General features: G+C 41.6%; 3 protein-coding genes across 3 annotated transcripts; all 3 read right to left on the bottom strand.

Annotated features, from left to right (window-relative positions):
* Window positions 1-362: 362 nt before the first annotated feature.
* On the bottom strand, window positions 363-5,165 carry ghdc (GH3 domain containing). The gene is made up of 11 exons (XM_079334261.1): window positions 4,922-5,165; window positions 4,427-4,717; window positions 3,665-3,861; window positions 3,361-3,555; window positions 3,092-3,211; window positions 2,562-2,859; window positions 2,232-2,421; window positions 1,910-1,981; window positions 1,668-1,801; window positions 904-992; window positions 363-813 (listed from the first exon to the last, which is right to left on the bottom strand). Exons 1-11 carry the CDS (start codon window positions 5,004-5,006, stop codon window positions 592-594), a joined length of 1,893 nt encoding a protein of 630 aa, XP_079190387.1. The 5' UTR covers window positions 5,007-5,165; the 3' UTR covers window positions 363-591.
* A 431-nt stretch (window positions 5,166-5,596) lies between these two features.
* On the bottom strand, window positions 5,597-9,912 carry LOC306817171 (FERM domain-containing protein 6-like). Its single transcript, XM_079333843.1, has 12 exons — window positions 9,481-9,912; window positions 9,198-9,288; window positions 8,940-9,019; window positions 8,741-8,799; window positions 8,360-8,582; window positions 7,938-8,276; window positions 7,781-7,849; window positions 7,386-7,560; window positions 6,642-6,806; window positions 6,209-6,340; window positions 6,088-6,110; window positions 5,597-5,999 (listed from the first exon to the last, which is right to left on the bottom strand). The coding sequence occupies exons 1-12, from the start codon at window positions 9,550-9,552 to the stop codon at window positions 5,958-5,960; spliced, it is 1,470 nt and encodes a 489-aa protein (XP_079189969.1). The 5' UTR covers window positions 9,553-9,912; the 3' UTR covers window positions 5,597-5,957.
* Window positions 9,913-10,122: 210 nt separating this feature from the next.
* Window positions 10,123-26,492, bottom strand: gpam (glycerol-3-phosphate acyltransferase, mitochondrial). The gene is made up of 21 exons (XM_079333753.1): window positions 26,292-26,492; window positions 23,265-23,402; window positions 22,955-23,074; window positions 22,327-22,400; window positions 21,591-21,704; window positions 21,315-21,464; window positions 21,079-21,178; window positions 20,644-20,780; window positions 19,916-20,015; window positions 17,830-18,042; window positions 17,603-17,716; window positions 17,100-17,185; window positions 16,209-16,321; window positions 15,175-15,245; window positions 14,466-14,733; window positions 14,218-14,375; window positions 14,004-14,081; window positions 13,727-13,864; window positions 13,388-13,577; window positions 13,241-13,299; window positions 10,123-13,150 (listed from the first exon to the last, which is right to left on the bottom strand). Exons 2-21 carry the CDS (start codon window positions 23,346-23,348, stop codon window positions 13,034-13,036), a joined length of 2,484 nt encoding a protein of 827 aa, XP_079189879.1. The 5' UTR covers window positions 23,349-23,402; window positions 26,292-26,492; the 3' UTR covers window positions 10,123-13,033.
* Window positions 26,493-26,858: the final 366 nt, after the last annotated feature.

Here is a 26,858-nt window from a genome sequence, read left to right on the forward strand (position 1 = left end):
AAGTAAACATAAACTGTTTCAGAATGTTTCCATACAAGCCCATTTTCCATTATTTAAGTCAACAGGAGGGGTTTAATTTGAGATTCTGCTGCTCTTCACAAGTCAATTTTTCATCTTTTGAAAAATGAAAAACTGTGGTGCAGCTGCAACATTCAAAAAACATAGGATGGTATCCATTAAACAGAGCACATGTCTAAAAATGTATTCTTACAAACATTTTTAAAAAAAGGTTATTGAGGTTTTCGTTTTTTGACCGTCTGAACTTTACAGAAAAATATCCTCCCACGAGTGATAAGGCAACAAAATTGAAACCAGGTTTGATACATTTCTGTTGCAGTTATTCACAATTAAATACAATAACATTAACAGTTTAAGAGTCGACTTTAATATTAAAATAAATATAGTTGAGTCAGTCAAATTAACATCATTATAAATGATCAAAAGAAGGATCATGTTGTGTTTTTTTTTTCATCAGTTCCCAAAGGCACAACTCCTCAACTCACTCACGAGTGTTTGATATAAAAACTGGAGAAGTTTCATTCAGTCAGTGCTCACCACAGTCAGAGTCCACAAACTCTGTCTCTGCACGGCTCAGGAAACAGTTTTTCCCAAAAGGAAGTCTGCATATTCTTTCCTGCGCAGAACTCGGTGCATTTTGAAAGTGTTTGGCGAGGTGTTGGAGAAGGCCATCATGTGCTTGCGAAGTTCCTTGAACGTACCATCAGCCACCAGCTGCACCCTCATTGGTCCGATGCTGCCTTTGATGCGGAACGACTTGTAGACAGCCGAGTCCTGCTGGAGACAGATGTCCAGCTGGACCAAAGAGAAAGACAAATGAAGCTGGATGTTATGATGAACATTAAGACATTGTTGCCCGTTGCTGCGCATTACAATTCGTCTCACCTTGTATCGTTGCTCCTCCGTAAGGTTCCTCACTCCTTTCAGCTCAATAAAGACCTGATAATGAGGATCTGTGCCGCCTATGGAATCTCCTACAACAATAAAGCAAAGACAGATTTATAATGACAAAGCAGTTCCCCCTTATTCCTTGGCTGTAAAACATTGCTGCTTCATGTTACATAAGGAACCCTTTAGTGTTCTAAAGTCACTTTCAGACATGCACTAGGCACTCCTCAATATTTTCAAGAATTGGCTATGCCAGCTACATGTGCCAACACATTTTCCTTCCTCCCAGAAAAAAAGTCAGCAAGAAGTCAGGGCTTAGCATACCGTATGTGTGAGCACAGAGAGTCATGAGTGGAAGGAGATAGGTGGAAAATGTCTGGGCAGAAATTGCTTAAATTAATTGGAGGACATATGAGAGACATTGAACTTTTAACTTAGTCCAATGTAAACTTATCCATAGCAATATAACATAGTGCGAGAAACTACAAGTGCAGTCAACGACGTAGAAGACCACATAACCACTGGAAAGCGTAAGCCCCCCAGGTCTTCGTGGTTTCTGTTTCTAATCAAACCCGTGCTTTAGTCAGACGTTACTTCAAATGTATTTTATTTTCTTTAACTCACTAAAGCAGACAGGAGAATCTATGACAGACAAAATTAGAGTATGTATATGAGGTGCAAAAGGTGTGTCACAAAAGTGTATTTGAAGACGTCTGTGATTAGGACATGTTGGACTGAGAGGGATGAGCGGGACATCTTACCCATGATGCCGCTCTCAGTACAGCAGTAGTCGACCAGCTGAGCTCCTGGCCACTGAGAAACGGCTGTCTTCAGAGCATCAAGGAACAAAGCCTCTGACACTTTCTCCCCTCGAACATTCAACATCTGACCCCGTCTGAGAGATGCCAGAGGAGGAAATATTTAGTTATGTTGTACAATTTTCAAAAACTACATATGGCAAGCAGCATGAGACTATAAGCATTGTTCACACATGTTCATGCACCTGTATTGAAACTCAACAATGGGACACTGGTTGTGAAATCCAACTACTTTCAGAATGTCTCCAACACGATATCTGCAACACAGAAAAAAAAGTCATTCATGCAAAAGTCCAATAGACATGAGACAGCTTCATGTAAATGTTAGACTTCTTATCATCAAAGTGTTTAATGACGAGTGCAGCCGACTCATTGTGAGATGAGCAACAACAAGAAATTCAACTGAAATGGCCTTTATTTATTGTCTTTGTTCCCTTAAATCCTAAAAATGATCTAAACTCAACAGACATGTCCATGATCATTACTAAAAAAAATATTCAATGAGACCTGAAGAGTCCTGACGCGTTTGTGACAACCAGCTCATAGTTCTGTCCCTCCTTCACCTCCTCCATCAGCAGGGTCGGAGGTGCGTTCTCCTCCAGGCTGCTCTCTGGCAGGAACTCGCAGAACATCGAGCGAGGACACAGCAGGTAGCGTCTGTTTGGCTCCTGAGGCCACAGGTTCACCCCAATCAGCCCTGCAGGGGCCCATACACACAATCAGCGCTAATGTTGCTAACCGAAGACAAGGAAATGTAATACCCATTTATTTTTCAGGTTAATTAAACAGTATAATGATAAAAGTACAGTGTTAATTTACTCTCTCTGGGGTTCCTACCTTCAGTAGCAGCGTAAAATGGTGAATAAAAAGGCACTCCCTGGCAGAAGTTCTCCCTCAACATGTCTCCATAGATCTGATTGGAGCCCGAGTCCACTGCCAGAACCAGGTGAAGGTCCGGCCACAGGCGTTTAGCGATCCCACGAAAGCCGTCCTTGAAGTGGGCCCGGAGCTGAGCTGCCCTCTTTGGGTCTGGCTTCATCAGGGCCTCGATTCTGGACCTCACTATGGGCTCCAGGGCCAGAGCGCTGCTAACCGTTCCATTTTCAACGTCGTCGACAAGCTCATGCCAGCGATCCTGCAGGTTAGAGGGGAGAGCAGAGGTAGTATAGTTTTTATTCTTACTTTGTCAAAGGAATTACCCGAGTTGTTCTGAAATAATAATAAAAAATTGTTTCATAGCAAATCAATGAGAGTCCTGCGTGAAAGTATTGTTACTTCAAGATATTAAACAACTTGTTTCAAGTTGTTTTTTACCTGACATAAAAACATTTTCGGTTTAATACATCCTGGCTTTTGATTTGCTGTACCTGTAAAGCAGTGAATGCATAGAAGACTGTGGAGGCAAAGTTGGACTCAATTGTTCCCACACTGGGATCTTTGAGAGCGAACAAGAGGTGCAGGTAGAGAGTATCCTTCTCGCTGGGAACCTAAAAGGAAAGATTTAATACACAGAAACGGGTAGAAATTAGCTTGAAAGTGGAAAATATTAAGTAATCCAGCATTAAAATCAAAGAAAAACAACATTAAGATGCGTTTCAAAATATTGTTGGTCATGCGTAACAAAACCAGGCGGTACCTCAAAGGCTGGTGCCGGGGTGGTGTAGAGGTTGAGCATGTGTTTGGAGGAGGCTGGCGTGGAGGAGTTTGGTCCGATGGGGATACCGGCTTCAGACTGTCGAAAAGTCGGAGTGTAGAAGAACTTGGTGGTGCGCTGGAGGCTGTCAGTCGCTGGAAATGCTGTTCTCATGGCCTCCAAACACACAGCCACTCCCTGATGGAAACACACAATTATAGTGTAACAAATGTAGCTATACATGCAAACGAACAATGCGTAATCTACAAACCGAAACATAACCATGGTTATTGTTGTCCATGTTCACCTGCAGGAAGAACTCAGTGTTGGTGTCCTTGGTGCTTAGCAGCATGGCACTGGGTCCTGACGTCCCAGACGTCATGGCAAGGATCAGCGGCTTCTCGGCGAGGATCACCTTCTCCTCTCCTGCAGCGATGCGACTGATGAGATCACGATAGTGCTCGTATGTGGTGATGGGGTGACGTGCCCTGAAGACACTGCTGTCTGAAATCATAAAAAGAAAAGATCTCTTTATGAGGACCATTTATAGATCACTATATTTGAAGGCCTGGCATGTGTTAAATAAGGTGCGCTATGAATGTCATTAAGGTGTCTTTAGTCTTAAAGGACATTATGTTAATGTGCATGATTTGTTTTTTCATTTACAAAAGCAAAAAAAAATCAAAAAAAAATCTGATTCAGTGCAAATACAAAATGATATTCATTGTGAATTCATTAAAAAAATTCTTAGCAATTGTGAAGATTGTTTACTTTATTGGAATCTAACTGGGAACTGATTTATTTTAGACTTTGACTAAAAAAAAACTTGAATTCATCAACTTTGTCTGATTCTTGGAAGCAAAAATAATAATAAGAAAATTACATCAGAGAATGCAGACACAGACTGGATAGATACAATTGAGAAAAATATGATAAATATGAGGCTGCTGCATGTTTGTGTTGTAGAGTTGGGGACTGTGAATCTGTCATGCTCTCCATATGTACACAATACAGAACGTTACATCACGACTTCTCAGGGGACGTGTTTGTCACCTTGCTGCTTTCTTACCTGTAATCGAGCTGAAGTCGTACTGTCTTCCATAACATGTGTTTGCATTTTTACGCAAGCGCCTCAGCAGAGTTTCCTCCTGGACCTGCTTCACGTTGAGAGTGTCGCCTTCCAGTTTTCGTCTCTGCCGCCTGCCCAGCCAGCTCACACCTTTCACCGCCACATACTGACTGAGCAGGCTGCTTAAAGTGCGGTTTTCTCCCTTTATCTTCGAGCTCAAGTCCCTCCATATGAGCGCCATGCCGGCCAGAGAGCAGACACCGAGGACGGCAGGCAGGGGAGACGGCATCGCTGTGAAGGACAACCGGTGTTACACAAGAAATTAAAGACAAAAAGGAACCACACGGGGGCGCTGTTGTCAAACTTTACACTGTTGGTTTGATAAGAGTAGTTCAGGAAAGAAACCCGTGCACTGTTATTATAGCGGAACAGCATCGCAGGGGACCTCCCCACCCTTTTAACACTTCCTACTTGTTTCATGTTCAAGAAGCTTACCCAGGTTGTGTCCAATGACGGCCACTGCCACCGATACAACCGCAAAACAAAGCGGCACAGCCACGTGATGTGAAGAAAGGGCCATGTTGAGAAAACAAAGCTCGAGTTTTGACAGTCACTGTTCATATGAGTAAAGTTTTAAAATACCAATAGAGACACCAATGCATCCATGAGAGACACTGGACTTTTGCTTTCGCAGGAGTTTAAGTTGCTTCCGTGTTTGGGACCCAGCCTAACACGCTGATTGGCTGTCAACAGAATGACGTCTTTTATTTCGATCTATGCCATAAATATTGTAAAAATGGTTAAAAACAGAAATACGCTATTAATGAACTTACATTCTTAGTGATGATCAGCTACAGTACACCGTTTTGGTTTTAAATTACAAGAAGTACTTCATTCCTTTTCCCCAATTACATATTATCTTAAATACATGATGTGTATAAAAGTATAAATATTTATTAAAGTCATGTTAAAAGCTTATTCCATTAAATGATAACTTTCTTTTAGCAACATCTATGAATCCAAATACTAGTTTGAAGCATGTATGTTGTCAATTAAGCTTTGAGTAAAAGAATAAAAAACAAAAAAGGTGAATAGGAACAACTAGCACATGAATAATTTTTCTAAACTAGATTTTGATTAATAAATAATTAAACAAGCCGAGTTTAGCAAGTTTAGCAATGACACACATTTGAAAAGGGGGTTTTGATTGAATTAAGACAGTAACTAAAACAGTTACAGTATGACCATACATTCTTGCAACACAAATATCCAAAGATGTTTTTATTTAAACACTGTTTTAAAAAGCATTTTGACAGAAGCCTAAACTGTAAGATATTTATTTATATGCCTGTTAATATTAACTTATGTGTAAGGCTTTTTTTTGCACCCAAAAAATACAATCATCATAAGCATAATTCTTTATTAGTTCCATAATTCCTCATTTTTACAGTGATGTTAGCATTAGAGCAGTAACATTTATCCTGAGCTGCAGAACATCAATTTAACCCTCTTTTTTGCTTCTGGCAGTACATTAGTCCACAGAAACCCCTTCATCGGTTCTCCTCATCAGAACCTGCACATAGATCAGAGAACACACTCAAACCTTTGATGCAGGACAGTGATGCAAACATTCAACCAGAGACGTCGGCAGTTTTGCTCACCTGTTTCATTTCCACATTCACAGCTGATGATAAAAGCATAAGAAATTAAGCGGTGGACGTCAATCAAAGAAAAGGTTATTTTAGAAACTGTTTTTTTTGTTGTTTTTTTTCAAAGACCAACCTGCCCAGTAAGTGGAGGGGAACTCTAAAGATGCATCAACAGACACATCAGAGAGCAACTCTGCCAGCCATGACACCTCTGCTGGGTTGTCAACAAGAAACTCCTCTGGGTCGTCCACACACAGCTCCAACTCTGCCATAACATCGAAACAGATGCTATAAATGTACACTCTTAATTGGAGACAAAACAACCTTAGATACCACCATGTTTCTCCTGACTGGATTGTAATGGCCCCATGTTGCATGGAACTTGAAAATGCTCTTTATAAGGAAGTTTTATTTTCTATGTTTTTCTTAATAATCATTAATTTCCTATTCAACGAAACCCTACTGAAATAGAGAATACAACACAGGATGCACAAAAATTACCTGACAAACATTTCTGAACATAAATACATGCAAAATCTTGCTTAATGCGTTATTTCTGTTTTAACCTGTATAGGGCACTTCCTCCTGCTCTTCTTCTTTGGACCAGGCTGGCGTTGGGCCCTCTATAACGTTGTGGTCAGACATGAACGAGGTGAGGCTGTTGTTGTATTGGAGTCTCTGTGTTAGGTCTGTTGTGTCCCATATGTAGGCCTCTTTGTAGAGCTGACTGGCTGCAGAGCAACAAAGACATGGAACAAAGGTAGATTTGGATTGTAATATAGGATGAATTCCTATGTAATGTTTTGAATCAAATTGTTTTGAAGATGCTTTAGAGTGGGAGGATAAGAAAGTTACACTTTAATAATGTAGTTTTGTCACAAAAAATGTCTGATGAATTATTGTGAAGAATCGGTTCTTATAGAGTAAGAGTAACAATAATTGACTTTAAATAAAAGATATTCCAGATGCTTTGTTGTTTAATAAGGATCCAGCACCGACCTCGGAGCAAGGACTTTTTTGAAACTAAAGGAGTTATTATTCTCCCTCGCCACAATGAATCACTTATTTGGGGGCTTTAACGTGCATGAAAAACTCATGCATGTGAGTGGACTGGAATTGCACATGCAACTTGTTCCAGGGCATATGAATGGACCAGAATTGCCTCTCATATTGCCACTCATATGTGGACGTTCTGGTCCACTCATGTGTGGCATATGCCACACATGAGTGGACCAGAACAGCATATGTTGTAATTTAGGTACATTAACATGTTCTCAAACAAAGAAATAGCTCTAAATAAGATCGCTGACCTTGCCTGGCCTCCAGCTGTTGGATGTAGTTGAGTGCAGGTCTGGTACTGATTTGGAAACGGTGACTGTCAGTGAGGTGCTTAAGGATATGTTTGGAGTGAAAAGCAGAGGGAGTATAATACAGGAGCTTTGGGAGGCAGAGAGATCCCACCGCAGAGATTTCAAACCTGCTTCCCTGGAGAGAGCAGAGTGAGACTAAGGTACAGCCTCTCCAAAAAACAAACAAACTGTGCTGGTAGAAAAATCAAGATCCTAAACTGAAGTTAAAGTCTTGCTGACAAACTGTGAAAATATGCTTGTACACTTTGTCAGTATGCATATGTTAATATAAGGAACAATTTACTGGTACTCAAAATGTAATACACTACTTGATTGAAATGTTGCAAAAAAGAAACCTGGAAAGTGAAGCGATCAATATCAGTCCAGGACAAATCATACAGGAGAAACTGCTTCCCTTCCACCTCCTGAAGAAGAAATCGATTAGTTTTCATTTCTAATACATGGGAGTCAATGTCTGATGACTTTTTTTTTATGACATTGAGGATGAGCCACCTCATAAATTTGGACTCCTCTTAATACCAATCCAAGAAGGATTGAACTTCTCGGCTCCCTTTTCTCCTGCAAGAAGGAGAACAGACGAAGGAGCAGTTTAAAATATATTACATTCTGTATGTCCATAAAACACAAGTTTGCATTCTGGTGCTTTTCTTTAACTGTTGTGTCTGTGTGATTGACTTTTCTCATCCTGTAGAAGGTGACCTCCCCGTCCTGCAGACTGTTTGCGTCTTTTATAAACTGCAGGATGGCTTGGCGATGCGACACACCTCTCAGCTCCCCGTGTAACACAGGGCCATGCTGGAGCAGGAAGTGTCGTCCACGACGTTTAATCAGCTGTGGAGAAGACAGGCATTGAAGAGCACATACATGTGAAAAATTCCTATGATTTTACAAGGACAACATTTTTTATTTTTCACCCAGGAGGGGAAGTAATCTTCTGGCAGAAAGTAATGCTTTTTCTCCAGCCTGTTTTCTCTTCCCTCCTCTTCATCATTGGCCTCGCTCTGCTCTAAATCTCCGACCTCAGCTTGCAGCGCTGAAGCTGCCAGCTGGAAGAACAGAGCTTCCTGATGGTGACTCTTTGACTGCAGCACCTTCTGCCTCAGCTCAGCGTAGTAGAGCTGCTGCACCTTGCTACTGCTTTAACAACCAAACAAGACACAAACATATTTGATTCTAATGGTTATATTTGCATGTCAAAGAAACATATACAGAAAAATACAAATTTTTAACACAAAGCACATTTTTTTGATTTGTATGTGTGCAAAGTTGAAGATGCAGATGATGTACAGACTTACAATAAAAGCAGCCCGCTCCCTACGTAATACTGCACTCTCAGAAATAAGATGAACTGGACCTGAGTAGACAAAGAGAACAATTTGCTAACTTAAAAATGCGAGTATCTCCTACAGTTGAAGCTGAAAAAAGAAAAAGATAATTCCGATAAGAGGCGAAAAAGTTGTAGGGCTTAAATGCAAAAAGAAAATTATGACTCACCATTGAAGAACCTCGCGTCCATGTTTTGCCAAAGTACTTGCTCAGCTTTTGCTTCAAATCCAGAAACAGGTATTCATTATCTGAGAATGAAAACACAGTCTCTAAAGTAACTGTGAAGTAAATGTGCGATGGCATACATTGTTTATCCAATTACCACGCTTGTCTTAAACAGCATTTACACCTCCCCGTGTTCTCGACTCCAGCAGAAAATGAATGGAAAATATTTTTCTTACAACCCCCACACAGATACTGACTGACCTCTGAGAACAGCAAGCCCAAGCACTTGAAGTTCGCTGACACCAAGCTGCTTCAACAGACAGTTCAATACCTCATGGCCTCTGGATCTCACCTTTAAAACACACATCCAGCATGGATTCAGAATTGTGATCATTATTGTGTATAAGTTATGTTGTCCTGATATGATTGAAGCCCTTAATCGGTTTCCTAACCCAAAAACCCTACAGATTGAGCTTCTGCCGCCCCCAACAATCAAGGAAGACGTGATTATTAATATGAGAGAAAGATAATGTAAACCACTCACCCCCACAGTGCAGTCAAGATGCTGCTTGTTTGGTAGAAGGATGCAGACTTGTCGTGTGTGTCTCATCCTCATGGTGAATGAAGCTTCTGTTTATCTCAGACCTTCATATATCCTCCTCTTATCCTCCCCATGGGTTGGCTACAAGTTAGACCAATAATTACACAGACTTCACACTTTTTTTTGATTGGGTTTACTAACCAAAAAAAAAAAACAATCATTGAACAATGCTTCTGTTCTAGATTGTAATCTGTGATCACAACTTTGCACTTTATCTGTGAACCGATTTGCACATTTTAATTGCCTGCTCCTACTGTATCGTTAGTGAACTCTTTGTTAATCATCTAATGTTTATTATGTCGTGTGCCAGGTCACCTGTGAAACAGAGCTTGATCACAAGGGGTTAATTAACTTGCTAAATAAGTCTAAATAAAACTAAACCATGAGTGGATAAGCAAAGATAATTGCTATTTAAACCATATTGTTTCAGCTCGTTCAGTTTCTGTCTGACAATATTCTGTCACATCAATTCTTATAAAAACAGTTAAGATGCAACTAGACTATTGATTAAGTTACAAGGGCCTTGTATCATACATGTACTAACTGTATAGTGAATGTATAAAGAAAAGACACAAGATACAACTGTTAGTCTATCATTAATTTATTTAAAAACAAAATCTAATAATGCCAATTGTGCTTTCTCTGACAAAGCAAGAAAAAACGTGACACTTTCATATTGTAGCTGGTGATTCTTCTTAGAGTAACCACAAGATCTCTGCTCGCGTTTTCATTTTTTTTTCTTCAAGTTACAATCTACAGTGTTCTTTTGGATTTCCACTCAAAATAACCTGTTAACATGCACAAAAAAAAAAAAGACACAACCTAACAACACTACAGTGCATTACAAAGGCACCTGCTCCCCAGGTACAGGCATTTCTTCTTTTATCCTACAAAGTTACATAGTTGCAGAGGGATGTTGTTCGTGTAGCTTCAGCTGCGGCGGGTCTCAAAATTCCCCGTGAGCAGTTCATAAAAAGCGTATCATATCTGTACCGGCTCCATCGATTGCTTGATATCACATTGACCTTTTCAAGGGACAGATGAGATACATTCAAGAGGTAACACATGTCATCTCCTACACACATACACACACACGCACACACAACCAACTTTCTCTGAAACATTATTCACACACTAGGCTGCAAAATACAATTCTCAGGCTAAGTAGGGCTCACATTGAAGTGTCCATGATTAAAGGCGGTCAGAGGAAACATGCAGTACAGTACGTAGAGTGGTTTTATTTTGGCGGAGTGGGGGGGTGGGGGGGGGGAGGGGGATTGTACACATTTCACGGGCTCAGAAATGCTCCTCTCATCTCACTCTCATTTAAATAACATACTTTTCTCTCTTTCACATGCTCTGGGTTTCATTCATCAATCCCATATCACAATATCGGTGATATTTCATACAGACATTTGAACAACCGCATGAAAATATGCAGTTTAACAAGATTAAACGAGGTTGAGGAAAAGCTTTTTAGATGAATTGTAACAAGCAGTGTTGAAGACTAGTCTTTCAATCTTTCAATATGTACTGACAGATTATAAATTCACACTTGCCCGTCTTCACATTATCAGTCGGGGATTTTCAGCTCTCCTCCAACAATAAGTACAATTTATCGAACTTCCTCTGCCCTTTCAAAACAAACTCCCACTTCTTCGCCCTGTCAGCTTTGCATACACAATAAATAACTTGGGTTCATTTCTGTTCATGTACAATGCAAAACACAGTAACACCAAGTATTTAGTCCTGTTATGTTACTTCTGCAGCTAAATGCACACAGCAGCTGTGTAATGACGTCGCACAATTAGGTTCAACGTTACAAGAAGAGTTCCGGTATGCGTCGGATTTTCATGATTAACATTTTTTTGTGGTTATTTCTAACCTGTCTGGCTTCTATTTTCAAAAGGTTTTAATAGGATATTTGAAATCAATCAAAATGTGTTTCTACAATTCGGGCAGAAATCTTTCAGAAAGCATATCTATAAGACAGACAGACCAAGAACAGATAAACCTGACAGGAGTTATGCAACGTTTACTGAAACATCACTGCCCCTCACAGCTTTCAGGAGTAAGCAAAGAAGAGAAACGACCTCTCCTTTGTTCAGCATTCCTTCTTTTCACGACAGTACAACAAAAGAACTCGCTCTACTTCAAACATTATAGAAGTGGGCCTTTTTTTTTTTTTTTTTTGCACAGGAATAACACGATGGATATGTACCATTTATTTTGTACCACACCTATATCCAGCAAATGCCCAAGCTTTTGAGCAAATCTGATCTCTACTGCAGTGACCCCAGAACAACTTAATATACAACAACAGGTATATAATACAGAAAAAAAAACCCAGATGGAACTCGTAAATGTCTGACCTCCCTGAAAGGCATACGACCACAAAGTGCCTGAGCTCTTTGCACCTGAACTAAAGTAGATAAAATGGCTGGTATGAAAGCATGTTAAGTGCTGTGCTATGGAACATTCATTGACGAATGAAAAGGTTCTAAGAAAACAGAGGTTAACTTTCCATCCAAACCGATGAAGAGAAGAGTAAATGAACGCACTTAGACACTAGTGGTGTGAATGCACTTAACTGTAGATGGTTGGGATTCGAGGCTCGACTGCGACGACTTTTCAAATGTACAACTTGCGTTTGCCACGAGGACACTTTGCACGGCTTCACTGATTTGCTGCTTACTTTTATATTTTAAGCCAGTACCAAACTGTGCTGTTCACGTTACCAAAGCTGTCTACTCTGAATATGGGATTCTTTCAGTAATATTTGCAAATAAAAATGTGGATTTGTACGCATCCTGCAGAAACAGATTTAAAGGTCCTCTATTATTAATATGTAATGACATGAGTGTGCACGTATTCAAATGCACCCACATGACAGATTGTTCTTGTGGACTATTTACAGAGTCTTGTTAGTCCTCAGCCTTTTATCAAACTCCATTATTATTATTATTTTTTTTTACATATAATGGAGACTACATTAGGTTTACAAACCAGCAGGAACATAAAAATGCCTTTGTTGTTTATGGTCATTTTTACCGTTAATTTGAATGCATATTTTGTTCATTCGTACAGACGAAAGGCAGCTTGCTTTGTCGTTACTCCTAAAAAAAAGTTATTCTTATTTACTAAGCTGCTTGGGTTTATTTTGTGATAGTTTAAAATTTTGATTTTATTAAAACCTCATGACTTCACTGCCAAAGTTCCCGAACAGAAGAGGATTCTGAGAGGAACCCCTTCAAAGAGCGATAAATGGGTTCAATCAGCTGTGCAGTTCTAAGACAGGGAGTCTTAAACTGCGACAAGAAGGGGAAGACTGGCTTCGAGTCTCTTCCGGCAAAACAGCTAACAGCGACTGTTACATGAAGGCACTTCCTGGTAAAGCTTTCCACAGAGTAGCACCTGTGATCGTTTAGAAGTGACCAGTTAAAAGCCCTTTGTTGGAATGAGCCTGGGGTCTGAGCTGGGCTGGAAGGGTTCTCGGTCACAACAGGGTGAAACCTAAGATGTACTGCAGGAGTTTGTTCCGATTGGCCTGAGGTAGAAAAGTGCTGCTCAGCTCCAGAGACGTCACCTGGTTCTCTCTTCTTTCCTTCAGGACCTGCAGAAAATCACAACGCAGCAACTCAACACCAACAAATATAGTGTGTGTCCAAGTGTTCATAAACATGTGTGTTAAACTCACGCTTACCCCAAGCTCTTTGAAAGTCCTCACTGTGTTCTTGACCAGGTAATGAGTTGCACTTTCACCTGGACAAAATAGAGAACATGGACATTAGACACTCGTGACACCTGTTTATATAGTGTAGCATATACGAGGGATATTTTGCAGCATTACCATAAGCAGCTACTCCTCGCTCGGTGCGAGTGAGCAGGTATCTGAAGAGCCTCTGGGTGTAGTCGGACTCAGCCATTGGCTGACTAAGACTGTGGACGAAGATGGCCGCCCCACTGTAAGCCTCCAGGACCGGGCTGAGCAGTCGCTGTAGGAAGATGAAAAACTCCTGGGGCTCCGCGGCAACACTCACCTGTTTGACAAAAGTATATTAAAAAAAAAAAAAAAAAACACGACTGAATGATGCCTGATCTAATTCCACTTGAAGAAAGTTCCAGACATTATGCCCGAGGCTCGGTTTGCTTAAAAAAAAAAGATCAAAGTAAGTACAGTATATGGGACCTTTAAATAGCGATCTCTCTGCTCCTCTCCGAAGTCACTGTCCTCGTCCTCCTCGTCACTCCTCCAGGAGAGGGGCTCGGGGAACTTTTTGGGCCAGAGCTCATCTGTGGGGCTGGGACTCAGCTCCTCTTGGTCCTCCTAACACACAGACGCACATTAAACCATCTTCGCTAAGGAAACAACCACTTATTACTCACATTAGTAATCATATTTAACGCCTGGAAAAAAAAAGGTTGCCAAGACTCAGGGCGGTTGCTGTTGTCGCTTTTGCACTGACCTCCGCCACGTAGAGAACTCCGTACTGGATCAGCCGGGTCACTGCGTCGTGAAACACCTGGTAGATGGTCTGACAGGGCTGCAGGACAGAGAGGAGGAGAGGGAGAGATGTTTGGAGTTCAGGGACATCACATAGATTTTATCTTATCACCTGCTACGCTTGCTTATTCTACAGAGCAAACTTTAGAAACATATTGACATTTGGAAGGACTTACTGGTGCCACTGTGACTTCATTGATAAGGAAGTAGGAGAGGCCGGCAGCCTTGCGAATGAGTCTCTCCTGACTTAAAGGGAGACTATTGAGACCATCGGGCTGATTATCTGACTCTGATTCGACGGCCAGCTCTCGCTGCAGTGACAGGATGCTGCAAGCTGGAGAGGAAGACATTAAGTGAAGATGAATTCTGACTTTGACATGAAGCAGTACATCAGAGAGACACAGAACCTCTTATCTCAACGTACCAATGATTGCATCCGAAATGAAGACGTGGAAAAGGCAGTTGCTGTAGAAGTTGAGCTCAAAAAGCGCCGGTACAGTTTGGCTGGGTGCAATCGTGAACTCTCCGTTGCGGTTCGCGCAGCTGGTCACGTTGACGCAGTTACCCAGCAGGTGGAGGGCACGCATGACCACGTCTTCCGAGTTCCCTGAAAAGCCCAGATCAAAGTCCCTGGACAGGATCTCCTCCTTCATGTTGAAGAAGTCTTCCACCAGCTTAGACAGCACAACTCCCTGGAGGAAAACAAGCGAGGAAAAGCGTTTAAAAACAGAAACACAGATCTTATCAAGACACTGCTGACTCCCTGAATATTTAAAACAATAAATGTCAGCTTTAGTTATCTGCAGCCCAGGCCAATTCCTCAGGACTGTTTCAGTAATTGTCCGCTGTAACCCACTTACATCAGTGCGCCTGCAGAGGGCAGCGAGCCCCCACTAATGCACAGAGGAGATTGGATAGGCTGCAGGAGGATTGAGATCTCATTCATTACTACTGTACCACACACTGCTCTGACATTTGGATCACCTTGATGTAAGGGAGGGAGAGGGATCGCCAAGAGAGCTTGCTGAAAAGGAGGAAATGTGAAACAAGAGAGTAGAAAACCGAGGAAGAGAGGGAGGGAAGAAAGGAACGTGGGTGCAGCTTACAGAGGAAGAAGTTGCTGAGCGGCTCACCTGTCTGTGTCTGTACAGCAGCAGACAGGCTACAATGTGCGTGGACATGATGGCTGACGTCTTGTTAGCCGCTGTAAGGTCAGAAGAGAAGAGCGTGAACAAAAATGACCAACAAACAACAGACCCAAAGAAACATCAAATCAGAAAGTACCTGACATTGATCAGTATGTTTGTCTGACTATAAAGCTGGAAATCACCTGAACACATTTTCCATTAAAAACCGCAATAAAAAAAAAAGAAAAGTAAAACAATAATAAAAAATAAGTGCACCAGCTTTTGTTTTCCTATCAAGTATTCACTTAACTTTTAATGAACACAGGATAAAATATCAGAGGTTATAATCATATTACAAAGAGATTAGGCCAAGAGTGTGTGTGTGTGTGTGTGTGTGTGTGTGTGTGTGTGTGTGTGTGTGTGTGTGTGCGTGCGTGTGCGCACATGTCTAGTGTAAAGGTTACTAGTGGTCATCTTTAGTGTAGCCCAAGGGAGGCGTTAAGCATGTGCGAGCACCGGTACTGCATTCCTCCCCTCTTCAGCTTCTCTGCGCTACCTTTCTTCTGATTGGCTGAAAACAACATGCCATCCAGCTGGATGCTTCCTGATTGGCCGGGGCTAAGAACCAAATAGGCCTAGCGTAGGAGAATGCAGCTGAATGAGCTGGGGAGAACCGGTTTCTGCAGTGCTACCACGGAGTAAAGGGAAAAAAAAAAAAAAAAAGAAGCCCTTAGCGATGTGAAGCGGATGGACTGATGCTGTGCTGTGTTAGATTTCAATTAATGAAGGCAGTATGATGGATAGCATTTCAGGAGCACTGCCTTTAAAGAGCAGGTGCAACTTTAGAAAAGGGAGAAAATGAGACACGTGTGCAGAAAAAAAAAATACAATAGATAAAAGAGGAATGCTGAAGGAAGCAGTGAATGTGCTTCAACAGCGTGATGATTTACAACCTCTGATAATCGATTTGAAATATCAGAGGACGATGCAAAGATCAGGGTTTGATCAATGGAGTAGCTGTGGATGTGTGAATTTCTTACTGAAGAGGACGTGCTTGGCCAAGTTGTTAATGAGCTGTCGTCTTAAGATGTCATCCGGCAGCTCTCCGTTCTGCTGCTGCTCCTCTTGTCCCACAAACAGCTGGGCATCAGGTCTGGAAGAAGGAAACCTGGACATGTTAGAGGGGTTACGATTGTCTTCACATATCAGCTTCACGTGTCCTTGAAAATTCAAGTGCTCGGTCTCAAGCTCTGTTGTTGAGCTGGTGGTGATGGGTTGAATACGCTGCTATAAACCACCATTGAATCCTTAAAGCAACTCATTTAAATGCTGATATAATGTTTAGATGATGGTTCAGGCTCAGAAAAATCAATAGAAGGGCACCACAAAGTTTTGGGCTTCCCCTGCTTCCCCTGCGCTCTACTTCTTTACATGGTGCCTATATGACGTAAACAGATTGATCTTTTTATCTCCAAAAACACTGAAGCAAGCTTCATGTGATATTTATTTACCATCGCCCATCTGAACTTCAGGACGTCTTTGCTTACTCTTTTACTTCTATTGAGATTAAAAAATAAAAAGTTCTGACAGCCTCCGCAGACACTTTTCTAACACAGTTCTACTTGCACCCGATCTGAACTCGTGACTTTGGACCAGCTGGCTTCGGAGAGTTTTACTGCATCCGTTTTTTTTTTTTTATGAAGGAGGGACAGAGCTAATCTGGAGTGACCCCTGCCCGTGTAAACTCGAAGCGCTGCGCTCCGATAGCAGACCGTGCTGTGAAGTGGTAGGAGGGAAGAGGTCAAGTCCGTCACACATGGGTTCATGATGTTGCAGCTGAGACTGCTGGGCTGGTCACATGAGGATATAGATGTTTGTCAGAAAGAGACACGTGTATGTGTATGTGTATGTGTGTGTGTGTTGTCCCTTACTGAGCAGATATAATGGTGGGCATCAACGTGTGTTCCAGAGACACAGGAGGTGGAATGTGACGGTTTCTCTGGCTGTCCAGGTACTCCTACAAATGAAACACAAACGATGATTTAAAACACAAACTCACACTGGCAGAATGATTTTGTAGGAGCTGGGTTAAGGACTCTTATTATGTTAAACCTGATATGATACGATGTATTCAGCTCATTTTTTTATTTTTTTTTTAAACTCTATTTGTCACCGTGGGGCAATTAGCGCACCAAGCGGTCGACCACAGGAGCAGCGACCCGCATACACCCTGACGGAGCAGAAGGAGCAATTTGGGGTTAAGTTTCTTGCCCAAGGACACATCGGATATGTTGCTCGCAAGAGCTGGGGATCGAACCTTCGACCTTCCGGTTGAGAGACAATGACTCTACTGACGTCTGAGAATCAAAAAGCTAGAGTTCCTACAACTCCCTCACAGTTTGAGCTAATGTGTAACAACATGTAAGTCTGTCACCTTTAGGGAGAAGGGCTGGTTAAAATCCACCCGGACACAGCCGTAGTTCTTCCTCAGCATCCTGAACACTCCGCACGCTATCCCCCACAAACTCTCATTCTTCTTCGGTTTGCCCTGGTGAGATTCAGAAGTGGAGATCGTTAGAAAAGAGCTACTAATATACATTCTAAAACCTCGGCACTATTGTCAGACAAGGAAAAAAAAAAAAACAAGATTTAAACTCTTACCAGCTGCTCACTGTTGTAGTTGCCTTCAATAATACGATCGTAAGAGATGCCAACAGGCACAACCAGTACATCTGGGATTGACCCCGTGCACAGCGTTTCTACGACGATGGACAGCATGCCTGCACGCGCTGTGGATGGCTTACCGCTGCGAGAGCGGGTACCCTCCAGGTAGACTTCCAAAAACTGATGCTGACGCAGCAACTCTTCAGTGTACTGAGAGAGGATTGAAAAAGAAATCAGAGCAAAGTCTTAACAATGAAAAGAAGAGAAGTCAACTGAATGTGAAAAGTAAGAGAATTAAAGTGCAGATAGTAAAGTTTTTTTTTCCGACACAGTGGAGGGAAGTTTTTGCAGCTGCCTAGCGTGCACCATGAATAGACGTTCTGAACGGTCAGAACAATTTGACCCCCAAACACACCGCAGGGAACTGGGCAAAAGCCAAAGCAGCCGTGTTGAGTACAAGCGCGCGCGTGCAGCTGTCTCTTGCTATGTAGACACATTTGAGAGGAGAAGCTTTGTCCTGAAATGGACACTCGGCTGTGGCGTACAGATAAAGCTGTGTAAAGGACAATCAGGTTCAGCTTTCAGAGAAGTAACTGAAAGTACAGCAGAGTGTTTTTTTTTTTGTTTCTTTTTTTAATTGCTTGCATTTCGGCCCGTGAAGCAGTTTGTCCAATGAAAGGTCTGTGAACAACACAGGCAGGACAGATTCAGGGCTTTACCTCTATGGTATGAAAGTGGTCCATACTCCACAATTTAAGTCGCAAATGTGTCTGCTACTTCTTGTATGGCTGGTGGGATATGTGGTAAAAAAAAAAAAAACTCAAAGTACAAAGGGATGAAAAGTAGGTCATGGTTACTCCTGTCCCCCGATGATAACTCTTATCTTCGAGCCTCCACGCATGCTGATCTTAGAGGGCACAAAAGGCAGTCTTTGTTGTGTTTATTACTCTCAACACTCCAAACTCCAAACAAATTAACAGCTATTCTAAACTCTGTGAGGCAGGCATAATAAGGAAAATCTTTTAAGCAGCCTAGCCGGGTTTTTTTTTAGAAAGCATGCTTACTGTAGAAACATCGCTACAAGTCGCTCCTGATGACAGAGTAATAATATTAACATAAGTCGTCATTAGCATCAATTCTACTTCAGGTTTCCTCATGTCATTGGCCTCTTGTTTCTTTCATGGTCATAGAATTTCTGTAATGACTTCCTTTATGTGTAATGTTAACTCACTGTTGCTGACGTCAGGCAGACCTGATACAGTTCAGCTTTGCCTCGAGACCGAGGACAAGCTCAGAGAGAGTCAACTCTCGATCTATCTATCTATCTATCTATCTATCTATCTATCTATCTATCTATCTATCTATCTATCTATCTATCTATCTATCTAACAGCTCTTTCAGATATCTGCAGGGATGTTTAGGAGAACTTGTTGTTCACTGCAGGCTCCTCAACTTTATAGATTAGTCTTGGTGGGTCAATGTGACACCACCCTGATAATGATATCTTTTTGAATACATGCAGAGACCTTTGGAAGTGTCTGACAGTTACGTTTGAGCGTCACACTGAACCACATGTGCGATGTTGAATCAGGTCTCAACGAGTGCGCCTTCTCATCTGATGTATAAACGAGTCCTGATCATTTCCTCGACGATCCCCTGAGCTGGATGTAGATTACAGTGATGAAAGGCTTTCAATCTCAGCCAAACACCATCCTACTTTTAAAGCTGCGTTTTTAGTTTAGGCTAGTTATACAGACATTACTAGAGGTGAGGAGCAGTGTTAGACAGAAGTGAGTCAAAAACGATGTGCATAGAGGGATTGTAGAGCATTAGAGAAAATGACGACTAAAAGAAAAAAGAAAGAGCTGTGCTGACATTATGCAAGGAAGGCTTTTAACTCAGCTTCACTCAAGAATGAAAAGAGCACACGGAGCAGAAGAAAAATCAAGACCTTAAGTTACATAATAAATCACACTAAGAAAAAAAAAAAACACACACACACGCCCCGCTGCATGTCAAGAGAATAAAGGAACAGTATGTGAAACCAGCCTCAGCCGATGAGTAATAGACATTTGGGACTTACTGCTTGTAAAAGTGATCTGTACAGAATGTCTTTCTTCCCATCTCCCGTGTCCTCCATTCGTCGTCGTATGAAGAAGCCTCCAAGTTTACGAATAAGAGTGCTGGAGAGAAAAAAAAGTTCGATCAAGTCGCTATAAGCAGCAGCGAGTCAGCGACTGTATCATTTTATTTGACTGAACCAATATAAATGTTTAAAAAATGGCATTTTCAACCCTAATGTAGTCAAGTATAATAATGAAACTTGACTGAAGCAGGAGCTGTTTGAATATCCTGTAGCATTCAAGCTAAAGCTGTGTTGCATTGGTTCATGTCTTAACTTATAGTTGATGCTTCAGATTTCTGTCCTTTTTTTAATGACTCAATTTTTAACTAATTTCCTGAATATTTTCTGTCTACTGTGGACTTTGTTTCACTTCACAAACTATTAGAAAGTGATTCCTTTTTTGGTAAGAATGGTTCAGGTGTTAAAGAGCCTTTTTTTTTTTTTTTTTTAACGTAGCATACCATATAAAGGACGTCCTGTAAGAGACTTATAGGTACAATCAGTGTCTTATGTCTGACTCGTTAAATTAGCTTTCTTTCCTCTGTGATCCACTTCACAGGACTTCCCTGGCTCTTCATATCAAAGTGATGTTTGTGTTTTTCAAGTGGTGAGCAGAAATAGACCTTGTTTTGTTTTTTTTTTGGGGGGGGGGGGGGTTTAGATGCAACTTGAAGTGATGTTTTTACCTGAGGATTGGGATGCTTAGGTTATTCCCAGCGGCGATGTGTGGGGCTTTGATGTTGTGGCAGAAAAGGATCAAGGTGATGAGCAGGTAGTCAATGTGGGATTTGTGAACAGGCAGGAACACCATGGGAACGTTTTGCTGCAACGAGAGAGGTTTTAAAATAAACAGTGCTTCCCCGTGCAGATGGACTTGTACTGCAGGAGAACAAAAACGGTGTACCATATATAAGCTCAAGTTTACCCTGCATGCATCACACTGTGCTCATACTATAAAACAATTGCTTTGTACAATAATCAATACACATCTTATTGTGTCCGTTTTCAATATTAGTGGAGTAAATCTTGGTCACTGATCGTGTTACACACAAAAAGAGAAACTAAGCAGATCATGGTGTTACGGCAAACACGTTTTCTTTACGTGTGTAATAGCTGCTGACCTCTGTAGCAGCTTTCTTGACCATTTCCAACTGGCCCTTGTGGATCTGGATGCTCCAGAAGAAACCATTAAAGAGCCTCAGGAGAACCCATCCCGTCAGTCTGAACACAGTGACAAGTAAAGAGAAGAGAAGATGATGAGGTGAACTTAACGTGGGGCTTTTTATGCCTTCGATGTAGAGATAGAGAGAGCAGGGAATGACATGCGGGAAAGGAATTTGTAGTCTACATTACGTACCTGATAAAGGCTGGTGAAATGTTGGCCACCATCTCCTGCAGGAAGGCTCTGGCTTTCTGCTTCACTTTACTGACAGCTTTAAGCTCCTGGCCAGGTTTGCTGGCTGCAGCTTCCAAATCTGTGGCAACCGTCAAGATGGCATTCTCCACCCTGCAGTAGACCAGAAGACAAGAAGGCCGTGTGATGTAGCATCCAGAACTTCACTTTCATACAGCTGTGTACGGAGTTCACAGCTGCACGATCCCTGAACACGGCCCGCGTCTTGTTGAATCTCACCTGCTGTTGTTGAGCACGTTGTCCACCACGTTCCGTGTGAACATGTCCTTGTTCACGTCTCGCTCCGTGACAAACAGCACGTAGCTCAGCCTGCGCGCGAGCCAGCCCCGCTGTCTGCACGAGCACACAGAGACACAACGATTACACAGGTGTACGCTAAAACAAATGCATGCAAGCTCACACAGATGCACTTAAAAGGTCTCGTGTTCAGTGAAATCCCGAGCACAAACTCGGTCAATTGTTGGTTCGAAAGCTATGTGAGGGTCAGTCATTGAAACACTTTTTTACATTTAAGTTGAAACATGCCAACTCCTTCATTAAGGTACTTTAACCTGGGACTGCCCTGGCTTTCTTAGAGCACCAAGATCCACACTCAACTCCTGTTTATTTTGTCTGGGGTTGAGGTATTAAGGTGATCTACTTCTAGGGTTGGTAACTGGATTCAAGTTCCCCGTGTCCAATGACAAACACTTTGAATTATTCAGCTGTCTACTTTTCCACTGTATTCAAGTGCGCTCCTCTTGACTTCAAGCCATTTATTATAGAAAGGATGTTGAGGAGACGCCTGCGCTGTTTTTGGTTGCGCCGGGCAGGACAAGTCAAAGCTTGTGCTTTTGTTGGGAGCAACAGTTCAAGTGTCACCAGAGGGTGGAGAGAAAAAAAAAAAAAAAAAAAAAAGGACATGTGAAAGCTTGATCTTACTACAAGTTATACTACACAGGTTTGCTATGTTTACCTGGTGTGGGTCTCATTGATGTAGATGACATTGCGCAGTCCCAGAGAGGGAATACTGGGGTTGAACAGTCTCTCCTGGGGAGCAAACAAAGACTGAATAAGGATAAGACGTCCAAGGACTTCAATGATAAACACATCTTCCTAAAAAAAGAGCCTTCCTATTGACAGGTCAAATCTATCTTATTTTGTGTTTTTAAAGGAGCGGAAGATAAGACCTCATCCCAAACAACAAAACAAACTTCTAGAAAGTCTCGTATCAAGATCCAGTGTAACACCAATGAAGAGTCTGGTCTGAATTTACTAATTACACAGCAATGGTCTTGATCATTGCCATTTCATTTGTTAAATGTTTCGGGACCTAGTTATAATACTGTACATTTTGTCGAATACAAAAAGTCGTGGGAGCAAGACTGAAACGAGTTAAAAAGTTTCTACACATCCATCTTTGAGTTGAAGAGTCAGTCAGACGAACACACATTTTATTTATGTTTTTGTTTATTTTAGCAGGCTGTATGTCGTGCATTTATATTTTTTTTCTTTTGAGTAACAGGGATGTCAAACTGTTTTCCCAGAGCCTAATAGATGAACTCGTGTTGGTGTTAATTAGCTGTGTTGCGGTGTAATATTACCCAGCTCTGTGGTGTACAGGAGTGACAGCAGCGGCCCACGAAGGGCCTCTTCCTGTTGAGCAGACCCTCCTTCCACGTGCTGGCAACACAGCGCAGGACCGAGGGGCTGGTGCTGCGGTCCTTCACACACAAAGTCATTCAGATGTGAGCGGATCACACAACTCTAATCAAGGCATGAATGTGTGTGTGTGTGCTGGGAAGACGATATTAAACACCAGTGATCTGACGAGGTGGTTGTGTTGATAAGACTGGTGATCTTGCTGTATAATGAAACTATAATGACGCTGTTTGATCTGGGTCTACTGCTTACCATGTCCTCGTTGGGATGTTTCCAGCGGTTACACCACTGCTCTCCATTGTTGACCTGCAGCAGTAATCCATCAGACACCTCCATCGTCTCTGCTCTCTTTCACTCCCCCGTCAAGATCACACAGCACTAGCTGGCACGCTGTCAAGACATAGTGAAAAAAATGCTTTGAATCCAGCCCTCACTCCTGGCAATATCTAAGCTTTCATTTGATGAAAAAGAGAGTAGAACTTCCAACAGACCAAAGGATCATTGTCAGACCAAGAAATGAAATCGGTGCATTGGAATCTGCAATCTCTGCCAGTCAAATTTAGTTTTAAAAGACTAATTCTACTGAATGTCAGTCTGAGTCTATAAGAGAATAGGAAGCAATTGTGACTGGGCTCCTTTCGACAGGAAGGCCAAAGAAACTCAAAGCATCGATTGGCTTACAAGAAGGTATGCTGATGCATCACCCGGGTATTATGAGTCGGGTTGGGATCGTTCCAGTTTGGCCAGATTTTCTGAATAATGTCAGAGAGTATCACGTCGTATCATCCCTGGACACTTAAGAGTCAACTAATGGGTGAGTCCAGAGGGGATCAAGTAACCGGCAATAATCTTTACCATAAAGTGATTTGAATTACTCGCCCCAAACATGGACAGAAATGGACTTACTTGCGGGAGAGTGATCCTGCTATTTTAGAGAATAGTTAAATTAAGGTCAAATCAAGTATTTTTAGCTTTTGTAACTCACCCAAACTCCCATACTCTCATCATCAAATATCTTTGAAACAAGTGCATGATTGTTTTGCAGTAAGATTACTGTGCTGAAGTGAACAGTGCAGCAAAGCTTTTCTCATTTCAACAACTCCTCAAACATCTTCTGACATCAAACGACTGACTTCCCCGTATGTAGACCACGATTATTTATCCCCCCTTCAAGACAAATTTGAATTAACTGAGAATAATTTCATCGGGTATTCAAGCGTTTCACTCAAAAAAGGTGAAAGAATATGAGGATTTCTTTCTTTTTTTAACAACACCTGCAGTAACAACCCACCGAAGGTATGTGACAGAATAACCAGTTCATCATAGGTGAGGAGGTTTGCCTGTGGATACAAAGCACTTAACCAACACCCCATCCCATTATGCAGCAAGGAAAACCTTCCCCGAGGAAGATTAGGTTGAGTCAGTGTGTGTTTAAAAATATCCAATACAGGTTTCGATCTGTAGTTTTATCTCATTGTTCTTAGGGTGTATAACTGAAGTGATCCTGGTCTCTGCTCAGCCTGTTTGAGAATAAACAAAGGAATGTTGGCTCTGGGTAAAGTAGAATAGAAATGGTCAAGATTTGGAGTAGAACTGTCGCCTGCAAAATACCCTTGGAAAGTTTCTGACCTCTGCTAATTTAAAAGATCTCAGTGGTCGAGTCAGAGGCTGCTGATCCTTTAAACTTTTATCAAAACCAAAGTGTGCAGCGTCTGGACCCCAAATTGAAATGTTCAAGGCAGGTTTCTGGAGTGCAGATTGTTTTGGCCAAAACAGGCTTAAATCAGCATATCCTGTACATATTGTATGATGGAAAGGTTTAACTTGTACCTTTAGTTTCCTTTTAGGACTAAGACTTAGATAAAAAGGATGAAGAAAACCCCTAATTGTAATCAGTCCCGCTCGTTAGTTTTAAAAAAGGTTAGTGAGCCTTTTTTATGAATAGATGCATACACACCAAACACTGCATAATATATGTGTTTGAAAAGAGAAGGATCTTCAGTATTTAAAAAGGTGGCAGATGTATAATGCAGTCATGTAGCTGTGGCTTGTTGTTGTTGTTGTGGTGCTGGTGTAGGTAGGTGATATGCACACTGATGAGGGGGAACTGGCTTTTAAAAAGGGGTCATTGACCGGCAGTACTGCTCTTGATGGGGTGACTTTGTTGGAAGCAAAACAAAGATGTTGAGGAGGAAAGAGAAGCTAGGGGGGATATTAGGTAACGGGTGATAGCAGCCATAATGAAAACCCTGAAAGTTTCCATGGAAGTTAGTATACTAATGAAAGCAGACCATTTGTCACTTTTTCTACCCTCAAATAGAATAAAAAATAATAAAACCCCATCATAACAAGAATTTCTTATGTTTTTTAACTCTTCAAATAACTTGAGGACAAGGAGAAGCATGCCACGGTCTCCTAATTATAAGATTGTATTGGGGGGGGGGGGGGGGGGGGGGGGGGGCTAGGAGTATTAATGTTTAAATCTGGTGCAATACTCCACTAAATCACCTGACATTTATTCTGAATGACAAAAACAGCCCTGTTCACACGCACACTGTACACCACTAGGTTAATCCGTCACTAACTCTCCTTCTGTCTGCAATAAGCAGGTCAGACAGGAGCGGTGTCTCTGTGACAGATGGGCTGTGCAGTGCAGACAACAATGGCTCAAACAGGACAGTCTGATTGTCTGGATTGATTATAAAGTAACGCCTTTTTTCCCCTTTAACTAACATTGCAACAACCTCATAAAACCCTGGTTTAAGGGCTACATTTAGATATTCGTATTAAGTTATATTTAACCCCACAGTAAGGTCTTTGGTTTCTGTCACATTGCATGTCATGCTGCTCGAGCCTCATGATGCAAACCTGGCGCGAGGGGCTTAAAGGGGCTCGCGCGATATCCACCTAATGTGAAACACGTTGACGTACCAAAGCGTGTTTAAGATTACATTTATTCATGTTGCTAAGACAGACATGACAAGCCAAGGTTGGGTGTAAAAAAAAACAGACAAATGGTCTCTTGAACCCAATGTCAACGTAAAGTTAACCGGCTTACATGAGGTTATGACACAAAAACGTCGACCTCGTGGTGTTTAATCTTTGTCTATTCACACACATGATAACGGCGTCGTGTTTGCTAACGTTACATTGCAGTTAATATTTTCACGACGACACACGTTTGGCATTTATAGCGGTTACTTTCACGTCGGCGATATAGCTAGCACTAGCTTGATACCCCCAAGCTCGCGAGAGAGAGAAAATCAAATCCTCCCTTACCTTGAATGTTGTATTAATGCGCTGACTCATGTCTCAAAATAAACTCGACGACACAACTAAAGAAAGCCCGCTGGGTCCTTTGTTGCCCTTGTGTATCCTCCACAAAGCTCCACTCTACTCCGAGGGAGAGACGATGCTGCTCTGTCAGAGTGAGGATGTGTGACAGGAGGAGCGATGTTGTTTTGGTACATCGACGGCGAACCGCCAGCAGGGGGCAGCACTGCGCAGATTTAATCAGATTGCTACATTTTATGGCCTTGATATTATTATTATTATTATTATTATTATTATTATTGTTGTTGTTGTTGTTGTTATTTATTTATTTTATTATATTTATCATTATTATATTTATTACGATAGTATCATTATTATATTATTATTCTGTCTCAATTTTCTTTTTAAAAAAACTGTTGGTTTGGGTCACTTCACCTCTTCATTGTATTTTTTATTATTTATTCTTTTACTTAAAGCACATTTCTTTCGGTCTGTAGTAAAATCATGTTTGTATGGAAGGAACATATGTTTGTTCTTGTTCAGCATTGACTGTAACTTAAATGTGTGTTATAC

This window comes from Symphodus melops, assembly GCF_947650265.1.
Source record: "Symphodus melops genome assembly, chromosome: 21".
NCBI lineage: Eukaryota > Metazoa > Chordata > Actinopteri > Labriformes > Labridae > Symphodus > Symphodus melops.